The sequence below is a fragment of the Platichthys flesus genome, chromosome 13 (genome assembly GCF_949316205.1).
Source record: "Platichthys flesus chromosome 13, fPlaFle2.1, whole genome shotgun sequence".
NCBI lineage: Eukaryota > Metazoa > Chordata > Actinopteri > Pleuronectiformes > Pleuronectidae > Platichthys > Platichthys flesus.
Window position 1 is genome coordinate 6,059,196 of NC_084957.1, and position 21,633 is coordinate 6,080,828.

Below are 21,633 nucleotides of genomic sequence, written 5' to 3' on the forward strand. Positions count from 1 at the left end.
ATTCATTTTTAGAGACACCGTTATTAAAAAAAAAAGTACAAAGAAGAAAGAAAACCTGAAACTGCGCAAAAAAAATAACCCATCCTGATGTTTTCTCCAAGATATAACCAATTTCCAAGAATCAAGTTGTTAAATAAGAATTTCCCTGATGTTTTATGGCAGACTAGGCTCTAAATGTTGTAAACAAATTAGGAAATCGGTGTTTCATCTTTAGGCTCAACACATGTGATGGTGATGATGGGGGCGACACGTTGGCTTGGAACTTTCCAACGTGTACAGATGTTAGAAGCGGAGCCCACTACAGACTGTATAGCTGCACTTGTGGTGTCATGTAAAAAAGAAGTGTGGTAAAAGTTATGGATTCTGAATTTCTCTCAAGTTTCCAAGATGGACAAGTGCACGCCACATGTCTGTGGCTACAGCAACGTCTCCACCTTTTCATGCTCTGCTGTGGAATTTAATGTGAAACTTTAGAATAACTGAGTGAGGGTTTCAACAGAGACAACAATATGGGAATTGCTGTAGCAAATGTCGGTGGGATTAGAAAATGGGATGATTGTATTCTATATTCTTGTGCTGTATTTTGCAATTGACCAACAGTTTTTAATTAAAGCTCGACAGCAGAACATTTCTGGATTGTGAACAGATATTTCATGTAGACTAGATATTATTAGATCATCACAATAAGTGCAAAGCGAATGAAATGATTCAATAAATCTTAATTCACACAACCTGTTGTCCTCAGGGAAGGATTCCTGTCCACAGCAGTAAAAAGCCTCTGACTTCTCAATAAATTTGCAGTAACAAATTGAGATGTTGGCTTAACCCCCTTCACTTCACATGTAGCATGTAACTTTCCTCTAAATGCACTCAAGCACCATGATAAATCATTTCTCCACACACAAACACACAGCTTTCAAAAGCTCAGTAGGCCACTTATTGAGACCTGTGTGATTTACTCCAAAGAAAAACCCTCGTTTTCAGCCTGTTTCCAGACATATCAGACATTTGGGCCCCTGCATCTTTAACCATGTGGAGGGGGAATCGAACTGAGCTAATGGGCTCTTCCTCGGGCGTCCTGGAGTCAAAGACACGCTGGAGTTTGTTTGCCTCCGTGTTGCAGGTCGCTTGGAAACAAACCGCGTCTGGATGCTGCTCTTACCTCATAGCGAGGAAATGAGTTTACGTGCGTAACCATCTTCGCGTCGTAAAAATTAAAGTTTGTCAGCCTCGCTCCGACACGCTGCATGAGCACAGCAGCCCCGGGTCCCTCCCGTTGGACCTCCCACCTCCGGGGGAGAGCCGTTCCCACCCACACCCCCCGCCCCCCCACAGCCTGGTAACCTGCACTCTGCCGGGGCCGCACATCAGACCGGAGAGCCCGAGAGGAGCGAAGTGGAGCAACGGAGGCGTGCGCACTGATTTTGGGGAGGTTGGAGCGCGCACTGGAACCGAGTCATCTCCGTCCACTGGACCCAGTAAAAAAAAACACCAGCTTGCAACGAAGGGAGCACCTGTGGGCTCGTTCTGCAGAAGTCGAGGGGTTCTTATCCTAAACAGTGATGTCCGGCAGCACCATGGCCAGGGTGCTGGTTGCGCTCTGCATCGGGAGCGCGGTGCACTGCATGCCCAAGGGGACCCACAGGAGTCGGAGACAGGGGCAGCAGCATCTGCCCTCCTCAGTCTCTCAGGGTAAGTTTGTTTATTATTTATCCTCCATGTTGGTAAACACAAGAGGTCACTTTCTTATACTGAAGGATAAATAAGTGATTAGATAATGAGACTTGTTGTGGAGATGGAAAACAGGACACATCTTTTGTCCCCAGCTCCTGACTCTGCTGTGTGGATCAGTTTATGCGTCCCTGCGACCGATGCACCTTATGGTTAATGCCTTGTGTATTGTGTTGATAATCGCCACAAAAATGATAATCAGTTGTTAATCCTGAACAACTTCTTAACTTCATCTGATGTGAAGGTTACACAGATCAAACCTTCAGAAAGAGGAAACATTATTATTCTATTTTTTAACTTGGGAAAATAAAAGGTTCCAAAAAAGATATATAAGTGGCATGTGAGGTCATGAGATGTGAACAAAGAACATGCCTGGTGGGGGTGAGAGAACAGAGAAGTGTATATTATTCTCCACTGTGTGAGTGTGTGTGTGTGTGTGTGTCTGTTTGTGTGCAGCTGATTTATTACTCTTTAGCCTCTGGGCCCTTTGAAGCTAACTTTAACACATCCACAGTCACTTTCACAGACATCAGTGAAGTCTAGTCCCCGACAATAAAGTGTGTATACCCATTTTAGGGTTTGTGTTTATTTTGGTGTGCGTTTGTCTTTTTTGTCTTTCAACCCCCTGACACTCACCACTGGAGTTTTAGTTGTGGCTCAGGCGTTTTCCAGTGGTTGCGTTTGTCTTTCCACAGTTGAAAGAGGCCGTGGTGGGCAGGTACAGGGGTTTGTGGGTGTGTGCCGGCCGGGCTGATGTGTGTGTTTTTTCCTCCCTCACATTTTCCCTGCACTGTGTGTTTTGGGAGGTTCCTACACCAGAGTCTCATCGGCTGCATGTTTTCCTCTCTCCTGTCAGACGGCTGTATAGAGAACGGCAACTTCTACAACATTAACGACCAGTGGGACCGGCCGTACCTGGGCAGCACTCTGGTCTGTACCTGCCACGGAGTCGCTGGCATCAAGTGTATAAGCAAACCCGAGGGTGAGTGTGTCTCTGTTGCATCATCTCCCACATTGGCTTTGTCTTCGCCTCCCTCTTCCACACATGCAACACACACGTTTTTCTCTCTCTGCAGCAGAGGAGAGGTGCTTTGATAAGATCAACCAGCAGTACTACACCGTGGGAGCGACCTACGAGAGGCCCAAGGACGGCATGATCTGGGACTGTACCTGTATCGGATCCAGCAGGGGCAAGATCAGCTGCACCATTGCCAGTAAGTGTGTTTCTCACCACAGACCACACACCCCTATGTGTGTATATCCCTGTCTGCCAGACTGGGGCCATTAAACTGGTAAATCTCCATATTCTCTACACCGGATTAACAACTGGTGGCGTGCATGCGGCTGTTTGCAGTTTCCCCGGGTGGTTAGATAATTGGTTTGATGTCTGTAGAGTGTTTCTCAGTTTCTTTACTTCCTCTTTATCTCCTTGTGTCTCCACCCAGATCGCTGTCATGAGGGCGGGGCTTCATATAAGATCGGGGACACCTGGAGGAGACCCCACGAAACAGGAGGCTACATGTTGGAGTGTGTCTGTCTGGGTAACGGTAAAGGAGAGTGGACCTGCAAACCAGTGGGTGAGTCACTCAGACAGTCACTGACACACAGACCACTCCCCTTGGCCGATCACTGACGGATTCACTGTAGTTGTCAGACAGAAAATATCGGAGAGGGGACAAAGTCAGAGATAAAGATAGAAATAGAATATAAACAGTGCGAGCAGGAACATATAATAAAAGATAAAACAAATTATAAACAGAATCGAGTCATATGTCGTTGATTCAGTCGTTTTACGAGTGTGTGTTTCCTGCAGCGGAGCGATGCTACGATAACTCGGCGGGGACGTCCTACGTGGTCGGGGAGACGTGGGAGAAGCCGTACCAGGGGTGGATGGTGGTGGACTGCACCTGCCTGGGGGAGGGAAGTGGACGCATCACATGCACCTCCAGGAGTGAGAAACCCTTTGTTTTACTTGTTTTTGGTCAAATCATCGGCTGCACACACACACACACACACACACACACACACACACATGTACTCCTGCTGTGTCTCTGCACTCTTATTAAACAAGTATTGTAACTCGATCCCACCAAATTTTGGAGGAAATGTTGCTCATGTGTTTTTCTAATTGGGATCAAAACTCAAATCCTTAAAAATAAGCTGATCCCACACATGATAGAAAATGTTCTTCACTTGTGTGTTGTCGTCACATGCACGACTTCAGGGTGGCCTCAAAGGCTGTTTAGTGCAGGTCATCAATAAATAGTTATCGTGCATGTGTTCAACAAGGAACCAACAAAGACACCGCAGCACAAACAACACAAACAGCTGGTGGCCAGGAGGAGTCCCCCCCCCCCCCCCCCACCGGATGACTGCTGACTCTTACATCCCTCCTGGAGATCTCCACCAAGAGAACCACAGTGCAGTCTCTCTGTGTTTATAATTAATCTCAGTCACTCTGTCCTCCCCTATAGATCGCTGTAACGACCAGGACACCCAGTCGTCCTACCGCATCGGAGATACCTGGACCAAGACAGACGCCCGGGGCCACCTGCTCCAGTGTCTGTGCACAGGAAACGGCCGCGGGGAGTGGAAGTGTGAGCGACATGCCTCCCTTCACACCACCGGCCTGGGTGAGAACTGATAGCCTGTCCCCTTTTGTGTGGAGTGAGAGACGCACCCCAGAGACAGATGCTGAAGGGGGGGAGAGGGGCTGATAAAAAGGTGCCGAGTGTCCAAGTGTTGACGTGAGACAGAGATGGTCCGAGGGAACGGGAGGATGAGGAGGGAGGGATGAAGGCGAGGAGAGCTGGTGGGAAGAATGTGCCTGAAGTGATAATGAGGTGTGAGACGCCACAGGCTGTGACCTATAGGAGAGTAAAGGAAAACTCAAATGGTTTATTTTTAGTGTTTTATGGTGTTTCTAACTCAGGGGAACTAATTGATTGGTGATGATAGAAGCCTTTTACCAATTTAATCTCTCTTAATCTCTAGTTTGGTCAAGTTTTACTACTACATCACCACTTAAACCATCCTGATAGACGTACTAGCTTAAACTTCATCACTGGCATATCTGACCTTGATTCCCGGGTTCTGCTTTAGGCTCCGGCTCTCGTGTGATCACTAACATCCAGCCGGCGATCTACCAGCCCGCCACCGTGCTCGAGCCCCAGCCCCCCCAGGACGGGCCCTGCCGGACAGACGCAGGACTCAGCTACTTCATTGGCCAGCGCTGGATGAAGACCCAGGGAGCCCAGCAGATGATCTGTACCTGTCTTGGGAATGGAGTCAGCTGTGAGCAGTGGGGTAAGAGACGCTCTTTTGCTTTCTTCATGAATTCAGGGATTCTAATTATCGGCACAGTCACAGACGACCCATTGAGTTTTAAGATTGTAGGCTGAAACTAAAATAACACAATTCAACAGGTTCAACAGTTTGAAGTGGTCCTATCTGTGTGTGTGTGATGTTTACCCCTCTTCTTCTTGCAGACGGACCAGCTCCAGTGTACGGTGGCAACTCGGGAGGTCAGCCCTGTGTGTTCCCGTTTGTCTACAAGGGCAAGACGTACCACTCCTGTACGTCTGACGGGCGCAGCGAGGGACAGCTGTGGTGCTCCACCGCCTCGGACTTTGAGGCCGAACAGAAGTATTCCTTCTGCACAGAGCAGAACGGTGAGCACTGAGGTTGAATATTAGTAAAAAGCGACTGATGTGGAGGAGTGTAAAACTGGAATTGTTTGTTCTTCTTGTTTAATACAGTCTTATGAACACACAGGTCGCAGAAACAGGAGTTGTAATGTGTTATCATAAGTTTATTTCTTCCTTCTAACAGCGATGGTGACGACTCGAGGCGGTAACTCTAACGGCGCCCTGTGCCAGTTCCCCTACCTCTACAACGGCCGTAACTACACCGACTGCACGGCTGACGGACGCAGAGACGGCATGAAGTGGTGCGGCACCACCGTGGACTACGACACCGAGCAGCGCTTTGGCTTCTGTCCCATGGCGGGTGAGTGTGAAGTGACGAGGGAGGAATGGAAGGACTCATGAACGGTTATATTCAAAATGTTTCCAAACAAGGAGACGTACAACATGTTCATTTTAGATGTTTAGATTCGTTATTTGTTTTTAGGGGAATTGGTTTGCAGCAGTAATCACAGGGCAACATTACAAATGTCACTTATTTCAAATCTTCTTCCAACAATCAAATGTCAATTTTGTTGAAAAGTAAAATTATTCAGCTCAGGTCCCAAAAGGAGAGACATTTTTAAAGATGTATTCATTTAAGTGCTTCAAAATAATACATATCCACAGGTTATAAACAGAGAAATAAAATAATACCAATAATTACTGCAATTTATCAATGACAAAATAACAAGGAGCCAGTTTTTACCCAAACATTGCTTCTAAATTGTTTTAGCACAGTTTGAGGAGTTATCACCTTATAATGTTTTAATGTTTTAAATAGTTTGTCCTTCTTTGCTCATGAAGACGAGTTTCAAACCTTCACCCAGGAGCAACAATCAGTTTTTTTTACTTTCATCAAATATAATTGTGACATCTATCGTGATAATCAGCCATATCGCTCTGGCCAAGTTATTTATAACCACTTAAGTGTTTTAAGTGGATCTGCATTACTGTGGCTCTCACAGGCCTGGGGACTGCGGATCACCTCTGTTAACCTGGCATGGGGGTAACTAACGTGATTAACACAGCTAATTACAACGTCTCTCCCAGGCTTCAGTGAAATGTTTCTCCGCCCCGTCTGAATCAGGGAGTTGACGCGGCCTTTGTGTTCTTCCTCTTCTCTTCTTCAGCAGTGTAAACATTTGATGGGTGATATTATCCCACTCGCATAAAAGCCTATTATCAGAGTGACGTTAAAAAGGAGTCCGAGCTGATGGAACAGACCCCAGCTCATTTACACCTGTGTGTTTAGTACAGACAAACTCCCATTGAAGTCCCTGTTGCCTTCTAAGAAAAGTGCTGTTGTGATGTGTGGGTGTTAATTAGGTCTCCGTGGGTAACAAAAGAGGCTGAGGCCAGTAAAGCAGCGGGGGGGCTCTGACGCTGCACTAATGTCTGTGAAGGAGTGGTGGGATGGTAATGATGACCACCAGGCTGTAAAAGAAACAAGAGAACCAACAATCAAAATCTGCAGAACTTCTTTAGAAGTTGATGTGTGTTGACGTGTAAATAACAACAACAGGCTTTTTTTAGAAATCACACAATTATATTGTCTATTGACCATAAGTTTATAAAAGTTGCCAAAGCCACTTAATACAAACGCAGCTGAGGGGTTGTCAACAAATGTGAGTCTCTGGCACTGCTCTCCAAGCAGACATCCTGCTCTATTGCACTTTTAGAAACGTAGACATTTTGTAATCTGCGTCCTCTCCCGTCCTCTGGATCTAGACTGGGAGGATCTTCATCTTTGAAACAAGGCCATAACCTCCATGCTTTTCCAGGCATTGGTTCAGTTGAGTGACTGCACGATGTGTGCATAGTGCCAGGGCAGTCTTAACAATATCCCATAATAGAAGAAAGAGTGGCTGTAATTTATTTAGAAAAAGAAATCCCCTCTTATATCTGTCTACGTCAAAGCGGACTTTTGTAGACTCCAACTTGGACAGACAGAAGATAAAAGAGTCTGTTTGGCAGCGAGCTGTGAAAGGTGCACGGTTCACAGTGGAAAAATCGACGTGTCCTATCTGAGGTAAAGACGTCATTGAATTTTAGAGGGGGAACAAAGGGAAGGACTGAATTCATCTGAGGGAATTCTCTTTTTACTATGTTGTGTAAGATAGATAGGTGATGCTTTCAAGCAGTTCAGGTGTTTTGCACTTCTTTGACACATGCACATGTCTCTGTCCTGTGTTTGGAGGTTTCTGGTTACTTCCTAAGCTTGTTTAGGAGAGAAGAGTTTTCCTTTACACGTCCACCTCAGTGCCGGGACGCACCTCTGAGCCAACACCCTGTTGTTAAAAACAAAAAAACGCCCCATCAAGATTTAACGAGGACACAATCGGTGCTCGTGCCCTGCAGCCAGGGCCCGAGCAGGTCGTGTGTCAGTGCGGCAGGCCGAGCAGCAGGGAGTCTTTGATATTAAACAAACATGCTGCTTGAGATGTTAATGGTGACGTTTTTTAATCTGGTGTCTGCCGGGATGGTGGGTCAGTGGACTCCGCCTGCGAGTCAACATGCAGGGCACACCTCCGTTATGCAAACAGCACCAATTAGATCCACATATCAGAATCTCTACAATCTCTCTCTCTCTCTGAAATCCAGCCCCATGTGTTTGCATCATCAGATCGAACACACACACACACAGGTAGTTATAAAGCTGTTTTCCTTGGTGGGGGGGAGGGGAGGTGGGGGTTATAGCTTTAGCTCCCACAGCTGTTGCCTGCAATGACCAAACAGCCAGTTAAGTTTTAAATGACCACTTTCAGAGTCGTTAAATTAGTGGTCAAATTACCCATAGAACGCATGAAGTGGTTCTAAAGAAAAGAATGTAGGTTGAATTGTTAAGTTCCTTAAAACACAGTTGTGTTTCAAGTAAATAAACTAAAGTCCTTAATGTCTCTTTGTAACTTGAACAAATTAAAGTGTAATACGGGGACTTTAACTGTTTCTCAAAGACTAAGGCTGTTATTTATTTATTTGTATTTTTATTTCACAGCTCATGTGATGAGGTATGAAGGACATATGCTAAGACATATGGTAACAAGGAAATGTCAAATCATAGGAGTACATGTAGCTCAGCTGCTGTACCGCAAATAAATAAATCAGTTTCAACTTGACCACGTCTTATCTCAAACAACGTCTTAAGGATCTCGACCGTCCTTCACCGTCACCTAAACACCTCACGCTGCCGTATTTCAGCCCTGTCTATCCGGCCTTGATGCACTGCCATCTCACCCAGTCCAGAGGATCTTCAATTCCAGGAACCAGAGGTCTGGCTCTGCTCCGGACATAAAAAAAACAAACCTGGACGGGCTCCCAGACAGCAGATCTGCCATCTATCTCCCTCTCCTCCTCCCCTCTCTCTGTGAGGGTTCAACAGATGCGTTCAGGGGCATGCAGGCGTATCAGCTGCTCCGACTGAAGCAGTGTCAGTCGTTTAATCTTCGCCTAATTCATAAAAAATTTTGCAAACTTAACTGTAAGTTCTGTTGCTGCACTCACAGATGAGCTCAGAATCTCCCCTTATATTATTATTTTCCACATGGGGGGTCTGGTCCCTCTGCATCCAGAAGACACAGAGGCGTGTGGTTTCCTCACAGGCAGGTCTTTGCTTGTCCCCTCCGCCTTTAACAAACTTTCTCTCCCTCCTGATGAAAAGCACTCTCTCTCTCTTTTAATAACCGGGGGAACGTGGGGCGAACAAACACAGTCATTCATTCACACCGGGAGACAAAACAGCTGTTTCCGACTTTGAGTCTAAATCTACGGGTGCAGGTGTTTCCGAGATGGTGGCGTCCTCTCTCTGCAGCCCTGTGTTGTAATTACAGGTGATCTCCACGGGCGATCATTCATTATAACGTGTCTGTTTTTTATTTTGAAAATGATGCCATGCTGGTGTTGCTAGTGATGCGTTGGATGCATGTCTGTGCATGTGCATCGGTTTATTTTGATTGGTTTAGTTCTGCTTGTGAGTCTGCTGTAGTTTCCAGACCAATGTATTGTGTTCCTAACTGGTTTTGTCGCGTGTGTTCCAGCCCACGAGGAGGTGTGCACGGCAAACGAAGGGGTGATGTACCGGGTGGGAGACCAGTGGGACAAACACCACGATGTCCTGGGTCACATGATGCGGTGTACCTGTGTCGGCAACGGCAGAGGAGAGTGGAGCTGCGTTGCTTACTCCCAGCTCAAAGGTGTGTATCGCTTTGTGTGTAACAGTCTGGTTAGTAGTGGCTCGGGGGGTAGAGCGGGCTGTCCACTAGCCAAAAGTGTCACAAGGCAAGATACTGAAGAGAGGTCGATAGGGTAGAGGAACACATACACAAAAGCAGGCAGATGTCTCCAGGTTGGGTCAAAGTTCATATTTATATATATATATATATGTATATATATATATATATATATATATAGGTAATTTCCCATTTACCCAGAGGAACCAGTATTCATGATCGTCTGTCCCGGCCGTGTTTCTCTCTACGTGTGAGGGTCCTTAATTACAGAGTAATATTAGAATTCTCTGAGTGACGAGGTGAAAGGTCACGTGTCATATAATCACTCACCTGCCAAAAGGTCAGAAGTGAGCCGGCACACCTGCACTTTAAGGGGCTTCAGATGCACCTGCAGCCCATGTGTACACACACACACACACACACACACACACACCCTTCAGTGGAGCAGATGTGCACAAGCAGTGACGTGTTCAGAGGAGAGAGGTTTCTTTTTGGACGTGTTGTGCACGACGTCACATACCTTATGTTTGTGTGTGTTTGTGTGTGTGTGTGTGTTGCAGACCAGTGTATTGTGGACAGTCTGACCTACGAGGTGAACCAGACCTTCACCAGGCAACACGAAGAGGGATACACCATGAACTGCACCTGCTACGGTCAGGGGCGGGGCCGCTGGAAGTGCGACGCCGTCGGTGAGTTAGTTGTGTTAAAAGTTCACATCTTGGGAAAACTGCTCTCCTTAGTGGGACCTGTTGAGTGAACTGGTTTCATGCCCCTCCGCCCACAGACCAGTGCCAGGAGCCAGAGACCAGAGCGTTCTATAAGATCGGAGAGTCTTGGGATAAACTCATCCACGGGATCCAGTACAAGTGCTACTGCTACGGCAATGGTGTGGGAGAGCTGAGCTGTGAGCCCCAGCAGTCCTATCCTGGTGAGAAGCGAACTTTTACTGACTATATATTCTTAAACAAGTCCGATTCTCTGCCACAATCTTGACAATCTACTTTTCTTCTCCCGTCCTGGTCTGTGACTTTTGATCCTGTGTCAGTCTCTGGTTGTATTGTTTCATGCTGTGTGGTTGTTAGGTCTTCATTCAGTGTTGTTGAAGCTGTTGAGGCGTTGTGTCTTTGTAAAGCCATGTTTGCACAGAACTGACTAAATGCTCACAGCAGACAAACACAGACACTTATGGGAGGAAATCAGTTAAAGTTACAAATTGTGCTTCATTTCTTGCAGTGCAAAATGTTTGCTTAAGTCACCTCCAAAATGAGGGCCGGGACTTTGATGTGAAGCAGACAGGGGTGGGGTGGGGTGGGGGGGGCGTGTGTGATTTCCTCTTTTACAAATACACCCCCCACCCAGGGGCCCTTTGTTCTTGCTGGCATGTGGTACATCCCCTGTGCTGTTGCCACAGCTGTATGGAACACCACACTGCAGCGTGTCTGTTAATGTGTGTGTATGTGTATGTATATGTGTGTGTTTGTACCACTAACACCTTCTACCTCCTTTTTAAAGCTCGTTCAGCAACAGTTTTCAAGTTTATGGATTTTTTTTCTCCATCGGTTTTCATGTCTCTGTCACTCTATCACTCAGAATGGGATCATGCTTCAGTGCAGCATGTCTGTATGGAGTCATGATGGCTATGTTACCTCATTCCTTGAAACCAAGCCGGGCCAGATAGCATCACTGATTCCAACCTCTTTGTGAGATGGTTTGTCTCAGGCTTTATTTCTTTGTCCTTCAGCATGAGACAAATTTCTCAATCAACTTAGATTTCCAGGCTTTTTCCCACTTTGGACTTTTAGAGTTAATACAACCCCTGTTAACTCATCAACTATTGCGTTTCCACTGTCTCTCTCGTGTGTTGTATTGTGTTCCTAGCCCTGCCAGTGCCGCACAACATTCAGAGCTGTTGCCATTCCCTCCTCTCCCCATTTCCCCCTTGTTCCTGATCAAGATTGTGGTGTGAGTTTATGATGTGTTTTGAGCAAGGAGAAAAAACACTGTAACACATCCCATAGAAAACATGAATATGCATATATCAGTTAAAGTGCAGGCCTGTGGGTTGACTAGTTTTTAGTAAAGGAAAATCGAACTGTTCCTCTGTGTGTGTGAAGCAGGTTGACAGGAGATACAAAATGTAGGGCGCTGTTCTGCCATAAGTGGCCGTAATGGCAAACAGCTGTGAACATGCTGTGTGTGTGTGTGTGTGTGCGTGTGTGTGTGTGCTTAGACTTACAAAACACAGCAAACTGAGATTTAAGGGCAGGCAGGAGCAGATCCAGACACCAAATCACGTGGCTTACTGAGTAAAACACCATAAAAGGTCAAAATGGCCATTTCTCCGGATTCAGCCATTTGATAAGATCTCGTGAAAAAAAATTGAGAATGTTTTACCTTTAACCACCTGTGTTATCATCTCCATGTTTGGGTTTTAATCTTTAGACTCTCAATATGACTTCCCTTCACTTTAGTCCTTATCACCATCTTGTCGTGCATCTACCGTCATCAAGAATGACTGTTGTGTCTAGGTTTGCAAAGTAAAGGGGGGGTTTGTGCATGCGTGTTTGGGAGTTAAGCAGATGTGCGTATAATGCCGGGAGAATGTATGTGTGTGTTTTTGTGTGAGTGTGTGTGTTTTTGTGTGTGTGTGTGCACACATGCATCCACTGCAAGTGTGCTTCCGTTTCCATGCACGTCCCACATCTGATTCTACGTAGCCCTTCCACTCGCCAGTGGCCTGTGGGTCTGTAATAGACAGTAATTGGTCCCAGATTGTTTTTGAGGTTTGCGTATCTGCGAGCGACTTCTGGTTAACCAAGCCACTTGCTCAGAAACTCTGATTACAGCTCTGCTATTTGGAAAAACGGTCCGAAAACCTCAGTTCTTTATAGAAGCTACCAGCTTCTATCATCACAGCTCATGTTCGCCGAATTACCTCTGTTCCCATTAGAGATGATTTGATACCCTGGTTTCATTTCTGGGACCAGTACAGAGTCTGCAGCTGTGAGCTTGTGATGATATCAGGTTTCTTCTTTTTATCTCCACTCACCTGATTATGTATTCAACCTGCACACTCAGATATGTGAGATGTCTGGTAAGCTTTTTCCTGGAAGCTGCACAGAACCCAGGTCTGTCCAGTGCAGTCAGATGTTCATTGAGCTCCCGTCAGCTGCACAACTCCCCACTGCAAAGCCCTCCACATAGGAATCCACCAACAGGCGTTCCCTAATGTTAAAGACAGCTGTTAAATGTTTGGCAGCGAGGCCTTGAGATCAATTAGGTATCAAAACCTGGTTTTCTACGACCTGACTTCATCCAACATTCTAATACCTCTCCTCTTGGCTGCTTACAGGTTTCTACAGTTGTCATATTCCCTTGCGTGATCATATCACATGACACCAAACCATATATGTCCACAATGTTTCAGGGTTTATTTGACAATGGATTAAACTGTATTTATTTTGTTCCCATAGCTATATTGTGTTTTGGGTGTCGTCTTGTGATGAAATCTCTAGATCTGTTCCTAACAGAGGTTCAAAATAGATTTTACAAGGCATTTAGATACAGGTTGTTTACAGTAATGTTTCTTGTTACTGTGTATTCAGTTTATTGTGTTCATACTTACTACTAGTAAAGTGACCGTTAAATGCTGATTCACTGAACACAAACTGTTCCTGCAGCAACATAATACTTCCAAGAGAACAGGGAGGTTAGGAACATGGTGAAATAGAGAAGGTTGCAGAGCAGAGAAAGTCAGAGATGCTGGAATCTCACAGGGACGTGCTGTCCCCTCCCCCCCCCCCCCCCCCCCTCACTACTTCTGTGTTCTGCTCAGGGAACAAGCTGCTGCAGTGATACTCAGTGTTGAGAAGGGTTCTGTAAAAGTGCAGGTTTTTGGACATTTCAAATGATGTGGCATTTTGTTGACGTTCAGTTATTGTACCTTTTTAAAAGCACAAATTCCTTTCGCACCATCCATAATATCACTCTCTATCCAGTACAAAAGTGAGACTGGTTTGTTTACACCTCTGTATGTGTCGGTCTCTCTCTCGCTCTCTCTCGCTCCCAGGTGGTCAACGTCCTGTGCAGGTGCTCATAACAGAAACTGGAAACCAGCCCAACTCGCACCCCATTCAGTGGAATGCTCCACAGTCGGCCCACATCAGTCAGTACATCCTCAAGTGGAGAGCGGTGAGTTTTCTGATCGTGCATCACAGTTAATGAAGACCTGACTTCTCCTCTAAATCCGTCTCTCTCTACCTGACTTTTCTAATATTTCACTTCTTTGAAAGAACCCTCATTTCTCGTTGTCTAACGCCCTCTCATCCCATTTGACAGAAAAACACCCACACCCCGTGGAGGGAGGTGCTGATCCCAGGCCACCTGAACTCCTACACCATCTCTGGACTGAAGCCCGGCATCACCTACGAGGGTCAGCTGGTCAGCGTTCTGCGGTTCGGACGCCGAGAGATCACACGCTTTGACTTCACCACCAATTATGGATCACGTGAGTTTGGCCGAGCTGCAAAACACACCGATTGTGCGACAGTATTTACCGTGTCCACATCACTGAGCTGCTTTTTTCCATGTTGGCCTTATGAGACGCGGATGTTTTTCTTCTGCATGTCATTGCAATATGTTTGTCTAACCTCATCCACTGTTGCTGGTTTGCAAAAATGTGGAAGATGATACTGTAAACCGGGGTCTGGGGAAGTGCTTGCAACATCATACAAGCACAATCTTTTCTTCTCCCCTTCTTTGATTCTGTTTGGTTCCTGGAAGTCCTCTGTGAGATAAGATTTCCTGGACAGTCTTGTCTGGTAGCCAACTCTTGTTTTCCATATGTGTGTCCCCCCCGTAGTGGCTACATCACAAGGGGAGACCACCCAGCTTCCGCCTGTGATCGACACCCATGAGTCGGTGACGGAAATCACCTCCAGCAGCTTTGTGGTCTCCTGGGTCTCCGCCTCCGACACAGTCTCCGGTTTCCGAGTGGAGTATGAGCTCAGTGAGCAGGGGCAGACCACAGGACAGCCCATGGTGCTAGGTAACTGCAGATGCATACATGTGCAGAAATACGTTTGCAAATACAGTTTGGTTGTAAAGTGGCATCAAATAAATGTGTATCGCTGCATTTATTTAGCTGCTGATGCATGAAAACTGAGTTGTTTTATAATAATGTGTGTTTTTCCCCTTAGATCTTCCACGTTCAGCTACCTCAGTGAACCTCAATGAGCTTCTTCCTGGGAGGAAATACACGGTCAGCGTCTATGAGGTCACAGATAGTGGAGATGACAACCTCATTCTTACAACTTCACAAATCACCGGTGAGACGATGCACACACACACACTCTTTCCTCTTTCCTCTTATTTCTTATTCCCATCCATGTGTCTTCTCTGGTGTTTTTTCCCTTCCTCATCTGAGGCACAAGGATTACTGCGGCTAGACTGAAATACAGTTTTGCATCTGCAATCAATCGAGTGAACGATGTGCCAGCGCGTGTAAATCAAGTGATCCAAGAAAATAAAAAAAAACTGCAGCTATAATTTTCCTTCCACTACCTAACACATCGTTTGTTCCACAGCTCCTGATGCTCCTGTTGAGCATGAAGTGGAGGAGGTGGGAGAAACCTCCATTGTGATCAGCTGGGATAAACCACTGGCTCCCATCACAGGTTAGTTACGTCAATATCTTGAGTTGCAGCCAAAATCTAATCTCTCAGCTCCCTGTGGCCAAGTTGAGCCTCCGCCTGCACTCGATGATCTTTCACGGTCTCCTCCTGCACGCAGGTTATCGAGTGGTCTACACGCCGTCACTGGAAGGCGAGAGCACGGAGCTGAATCTGCCCGACACGGCGACCTCCGTGACCCTGAGCGACCTCCGACCTGGGAAGCTGTACAACATCAGCATCTACGCCGTGGAGGACAGCCTGGAGAGCGAGCCTATCTTTGTGCAGGTCAACACCATAGGAGATCCAGAGCCAGGTAAACGATGTGTGCAAAGGCCGACAACTAATGTGTGTATCTTTTATTGTGTGTTTGTCGTTGTGACTGAATGTGAGAAATTGTCGAGCAAAGTCTTTAGAACAGTGGGAAGGGTTTCTGGAGAAGTCACTTTTAAATGTTTTATGTTTTAGTCATACTTACAATGCCTATGTATTTAGTGACTTATAATTAGTATAATTGGTTGAATGAGACTGGAATTTACATTAGCTGGCACTTACTATGTGAAATGAAAAGATTAATAAGCTTTGGGACACATGTCACTTGTTTTGTCCAAGTAGGATTTGTTGAGCAGGGACCACATATCTTAACCCCCCCCCCCCTTAGTTCCAGCTGTATGTTCATGTGAAGTCGAGTTGAAGTTCTCCCTCCAAAATCCACCTGCGAGTCGTCTTGTGGCCTATTTAGCGATTCTTTATGGAGACGTTTCAATTCTCAATACTAGAAGTCAAGAGAGTTTTCCGATGGAAAGTGAAGTCATCGAGTTCACAGCTGCTGCTCTCTAATTCTAATTCTGCTCAACTGTGGTTACGTAAAACAGCAGCGAGTCTGCCAGGTCGAAACATGCTGCTGGGTCGGTCAAGCAGATGCTGGAAAAGTGTGTGTGTGTGTGTGTGTTTGTGTGCTTGGTTGTACAGTACAATGGAATACATGTAAATAACCTAGTTCAGGGTAGGTGATGGTGTATTTGGAGTAAATCTCCCTCAGGATTTTTATTTCTTTCAGTGGTGGAGGTAATACTCAAACATTTTACTGAAGTGAAGGTTCATCTAAATTGACAAAATGTACTTGAGTAAAAGTACACATGATGCTTGAGTAAAAGGAAAGTAGGTACTTGCTTTGTACTTTGCTTGAGGTAAAGATATGTGTGTGTTTTGTGCAGAACGTGAGGCAGTGAAATGATTTGACACCTTCTCTGCAGATACTCTGTCATACACCTGATATGTTCGTTAAACATTAAACCGGCTTGCGCTCTGATGATATGAAACATAAAATGAAATGAATGACGTATCAGAGACTGATTTAAAATCATGTTTTGACATAAAGGTACATGGAATTTAATTTAATTTCCATCTTTAACTGATAAGAAGGATCAACTTTTCTGTTTTCGTAGTAAAGGTCATAAAAGCTGAGATAAATTTGAACTACGGATATTAACAAAACATTACGCTCTTATCTAAACTTAAACTTAATTCTATGCTGCGGTGAGTTATGGGCCCTTCCCTCATGCAGTTAAGAAACACGCGTCTCCACAGAACCACTGAGTTTATATCCAACAGCTGCAGGAGAGTTATTCCAGCTATTCAGTGATAAACCGCTGGGGTTTAGACGAACCCAGTGTTGAAATGAATCTTCTGCAGATGCATGTTTGGTTAAGCCAGAGAAAGGAAAGTGCATTAATACACATGAATTATGGGGGTCTCATACACACTGGGTGAGCAGCGTTCATTGGGATTTATGGGATGTCATATATGGACATGTTATCTGTTGATGAATGCTGTACATGATTTGCTTTTGTATCTCGACTCTGCCAAAATACACCAACTCTACAATATCAATAAAACTTCTGAGAAAAATCTGAATGGAGATTAAACAAAGACTTCTGTTTCCTGTGATCACAGAGGAGGTGATTTCTCCCACGGACCTGCAGTTCTTCGAGGTGTCCGATAAAAAGATCGTGCTGACCTGGGCCGGCCCGGGCACTGACGTCTCGGGCTACCGGGTCACCGCCGTCCCAGTTGACGAGTCCGTCTCCCCCCTGAGGGAGATGACCCTGCCTGTCAGTCAGAACTCCTTCATCGAAGTGACACACCTACAGCCGGGAACGCTGTACCGCTTCAGCGTCTACACCATCCACAACGGAGAGGAGAGTTTGCCTCTGATTGGCGAGCAAACTACCAGTGAGTCCAACAGAGAATACAAAACCACACCAGTCCGCCAACTACAAACCTTGGAAAATGGTTGCGTTTTGTGGAAAATTTTATTTTTTATCAAACTCTCCCACATCTAACGGTGTTTATCGATGTTTCTCCTGCTAGAGCCAGATGCTCCCACAGATATCCGCTTCACCAACGTCACTGAGGACAGTGCCGTCATGCTGTGGTTCGCCCCCAGAGCCAAGATCAGCGGCTACCGCCTCTTCCTCACCGTCGGGGGCTCCAATCCCAAGCAGCTGCGCCTGCCTGCTCGCCTCTCTCAGTACACCCTGCTCAACCTGCGGCCAGACACCGAGTACACCGCCACGCTGCACGGCGAGCAGGACACCACGCTGGGTGAAGGACAGATCGCTGTGTTCACCACCAGTGAGTATCTGATATACAAAGGAAAATGAAGGCACTTTTATTGTGGGTCCGATACCTATGGAAGGAAGTGAAAAAGATTCTGATGAAGATATTGGCAGTGATTCCTCAGATGTCTCTTTTCAAACCCTGATGACAAACACATGTAATATAATATAACTGTGACTGCCTGGTTTTAGAACAGCTCTGGTTCTGGAAGTACATTTCCAGATTTATTTTCTCAATTGACATTTCATAAAATCCTTATAGAAAAGAGTTTAAAGCTTGAGACCAGGCCGACTGGCTACGAGAATAGTGAAGGAACTATTTAACTTCCAGTGACACACTGTTAGTCTCTATTTAGGATATTTGACAGTTAAACCATAGTAGTTATTAAAGTTTCCTACAAATATAAAGAAAACACACATAGAACTTGTAACAACTTAAAATGAACAATTTCTCTGTACTGTTTATTCTGCAAGATAAACATTTTAATATCGTCCAATAGATCGATCTGAGTTGGTTGAAAATTAAGGAGCAATCTTCTGAATGTGCATCTACTATGTTAAAGTTATTTTACACCAAAACTGAACCTGACCCACTCGCTCTCTCTGTGTGATTGCAGCTCCCCCAATGGGCAACGCTCCTCAATTCAGCACTGATGTGACTGACACCTCCATCATTATATCCTGGAATCCAGTTCCCAAGATTGGATACAAGGTACGTTCTCTGCTCATACATAACAAACACATTTTGTATTGTATATTTACAAATACATGTAGACTGTACTGTGTGATTGAGCTTATATACAGTATTTCCCTCTGTTTGCTGTTAGTAGCACATCACTACCTTCTGTGTTTGGCCCCTTTGGAGTTTGCCGATATGGGAACTAGGCTCAGGCCTCAAGGATAAATGTGATTGGTCAAAATATGTCACACCAGAGATGAGAATGTTCCGCTGGCCTCCATGTTCTTGGGAAAACATTGACCTCCGACCCTTACCTCCTACCCGCCCCCTCCCCTTCCTGTGTCCCTCTGTCTCTCTGACTCTCTTGTTCACTTGTCTCTCAGCTGACAGTGCGTCCCAGTCAGGGTGGAGAAGCCCCCAGAGACGTGACCTCTGACTCAGGGAGCATTTACGTTTCCGGCCTGACACCCGGCGTGGAGTACATCTACAGTGTCCAGCCGGTCATCAACGGCCAGGAGCAGGGAACGCCAATCACACGCCGCGTTGTCACGTGTAAATATAACTTTGATTCCTCCCATGCCACATTTTCAATCTGCCTTTCCTTTTGTTTCGCTCTTCCCCTGACTCCTCTTCCTCCTCTTCCTCTCCAGCTCTGTCTCCTCCCACTGATCTCAACCTGGAGTCTAACCCCAACACTGGCGAGCTCACTGTGCTGTGGAATGGAGCCAGTACACCAGGTACACACACATACACACACACACACACACAGACGTATATGAATGCACTGATAGGGGAGCTGGCTTGGAGGGTGATTTGGTTGATTTCGATATTTTACTCGATGGATAACCTATGTTTGATCAGTATGAGACTGGAGGAAACCTTTTATTTATTGATTAAAAAAGGTGCAGCTAGTGAACAGAATGTATAAACGCAGCACAGGTGAAGGTCTTCAGATGATTCTCACTCCCTGGAGAGTTCAAATCACATAATCTTCAGTCGTACTTGGACCCTTCCTCCTTATCCTCATCTTCCTTTTAGCCTGTACACAAAGACAAACATGTCAGACTGTGATATCAGCTGCAGGGACCGTGTTGAGTGTAAAATGATATGAACATATATGAGTTGTATGTGAGCATAGTGCATAGTACATACGTATTTGCCACTCCACCCAGGGAAAAGCTGATTTTGAATCTGTTTCTCCCTCCTTGCATATTCATAGTATCTTGCCTGCTCCTCTTTTGACATTGACTTCCACTGTGGACACACAACAACACAAGCAAAAGCATAAGTGCACACAGAATTATAGTTAGAGGAACAATTCAACATTTTATAAGTGTTGTCTTTGACAGTGCTCGACCGCTTTTAAATCTTTTATTAAACTCTGATTTCCTAGGGAATCTTTTTTGTTCCTTGATGACTCTGGTGAAGTTTGTGTGACACCAAGTGTTCCACACATACAAAGCAAAGACACCTACCCTCTTTCCAATGACTTTGTCGACAGTCGACAATCTATAGTTTTGGATCTCCACCATAACGTGTGGCCTCTGTTCCATCAAGAATATCATGAAGGCGTTTGGGGGCTTCTTGACATACGGCTGGCTCTCGTCGTGCAGCTTTGTGTAAAACCTTTTCTTTCAATGGGAAAAAACAGCAAAACAGAGGGAGAGCATGAATTGAGGTATGAGGGGACGGTGATTTAATTTTGAGTCAGGCTTTGTTGTGGTCAGCCACAGATGATGAATCAGTCAGGTGGACTTACTTTGGCTGGTTAATTGCAAAGATATCTGAAGCGACAGGAGGAGCTGAACAGTTCGCAATCCCATAACAGATCTCTCCATTTCTATAAAGACACAATCAGGCAGACTCATTAGATGACAGAAGAAGAGGCTTTGAAGATACAAACAGAGGCTCACAGGTGTGTGTTCGTTTGCATTTATGTGTGAGATACATACATGTATCCTATAGGAGTCAGTTCCGTTCCCTGAGGGAGACTCACAACTGGGACGTTGTTGAACTGGAGACACAAACACAAAGTTTCAGAAACTGCTTGAATGAACTGCCGTGGACTAAAAACACAGCCTGTACACACTTATACTTAAACCAGGCTTAATAACCCCTGTCATGATGCTAACATTGTCAACCCAACAATGACGATTGATAATCTGTCATAGTTGCGCTGTGGTATATCCCAGAACTCAGTCAGGATCACTACTCTCCATGAACTGGTTCTATATGTAAATAAGAAGTATCGTTCTTATGAATCAATCTTTAAAATGTTAATACCTTACCTGGCTGTGGTTAAAAGAAGCTCCCTGGTAGTACATGTGGTTTGGCTGCATGACAGTTGGTGGCTGGTACATGGGAGGAGCCTGTTCAGGGGCAGGCATGACTGGGTGCTGCAGACTGAATGGTGCTGCTCCCACAGGCATGTAGCTGTCTGTCTGAGGCTGCTGGGGGCCAAACATTTCCTCAGCTGGGGCATAATAAGGAGGAAGAGGAGGTAAGCCGGTCTGTGCAGCATGAAAGTCAGTGGTAGACACATCTCGCTGCTGGAGGGTGAACGGTGCTGCACCCAGAGGCAGGTACCACCTGGTCTGAGGCTGCACAGGGCCAAACCCTCCCTCAGCAGGTGCATTATAAAGAGGAAGAAGAGGAAAGTCGGTGTGTGCAGCATGAAATCCAGGCTCAGGAAGGACAAGCTGCTCCAGGCTGAGCGGTGCTGCTCCGGGAGGCATGTAGCACTCGGTCTGAGGCTTCTGGGGGCCAAACTCAATCTCAGCAAGCGCATCAGAAAGAGCATGAAAAGAAAAGTCGGCCTGTGAAGCATGAAATCCAGGCACAGGCAAGATTGGCTGCTCCAGGCTGAGCGGTGCTGCACCGAGAGGCATGTAGCACTCGGTCTGAGGCTCCTGGGGGCCCCACTCCTCAGCAGGGGTATCATTAGGAGAAAGAGAAGAGGGGATCATGTTTGACTCCCATTTTTCCATTAGCATGTCAAAGTCCAAAATACTGTTCATGGTC

General features: G+C 45.8%; 1 protein-coding gene across 1 annotated transcript in view; it reads left to right on the forward strand.

The window, feature by feature from the left end:
* Positions 1 to 1,385: 1,385 nt before the first annotated feature.
* The window catches only part of fn1a (fibronectin 1a), a 33,364-nt gene continuing 13,116 nt past the window's right edge, over positions 1,386 to 21,633 (forward strand). The window contains exons 1-23 of the mRNA XM_062403156.1: positions 1,386 to 1,692; positions 2,588 to 2,713; positions 2,808 to 2,945; positions 3,177 to 3,308; positions 3,545 to 3,682; positions 4,206 to 4,364; positions 4,834 to 5,037; positions 5,220 to 5,402; positions 5,563 to 5,739; positions 9,452 to 9,607; positions 10,204 to 10,332; positions 10,428 to 10,571; positions 13,713 to 13,834; positions 13,982 to 14,150; positions 14,505 to 14,690; positions 14,842 to 14,970; positions 15,229 to 15,318; positions 15,434 to 15,628; positions 17,269 to 17,547; positions 17,686 to 17,949; positions 18,551 to 18,645; positions 18,996 to 19,164; positions 19,263 to 19,349. Of these exons, the coding sequence (XP_062259140.1) occupies positions 1,563 to 1,692; positions 2,588 to 2,713; positions 2,808 to 2,945; positions 3,177 to 3,308; positions 3,545 to 3,682; positions 4,206 to 4,364; positions 4,834 to 5,037; positions 5,220 to 5,402; positions 5,563 to 5,739; positions 9,452 to 9,607; positions 10,204 to 10,332; positions 10,428 to 10,571; positions 13,713 to 13,834; positions 13,982 to 14,150; positions 14,505 to 14,690; positions 14,842 to 14,970; positions 15,229 to 15,318; positions 15,434 to 15,628; positions 17,269 to 17,547; positions 17,686 to 17,949; positions 18,551 to 18,645; positions 18,996 to 19,164; positions 19,263 to 19,349 (3,601 nt within the window). The 5' untranslated portion in view covers positions 1,386 to 1,562. The remainder of the gene's footprint in view (positions 1,693 to 2,587; positions 2,714 to 2,807; positions 2,946 to 3,176; positions 3,309 to 3,544; positions 3,683 to 4,205; positions 4,365 to 4,833; positions 5,038 to 5,219; positions 5,403 to 5,562; positions 5,740 to 9,451; positions 9,608 to 10,203; positions 10,333 to 10,427; positions 10,572 to 13,712; positions 13,835 to 13,981; positions 14,151 to 14,504; positions 14,691 to 14,841; positions 14,971 to 15,228; positions 15,319 to 15,433; positions 15,629 to 17,268; positions 17,548 to 17,685; positions 17,950 to 18,550; positions 18,646 to 18,995; positions 19,165 to 19,262; positions 19,350 to 21,633) is intronic.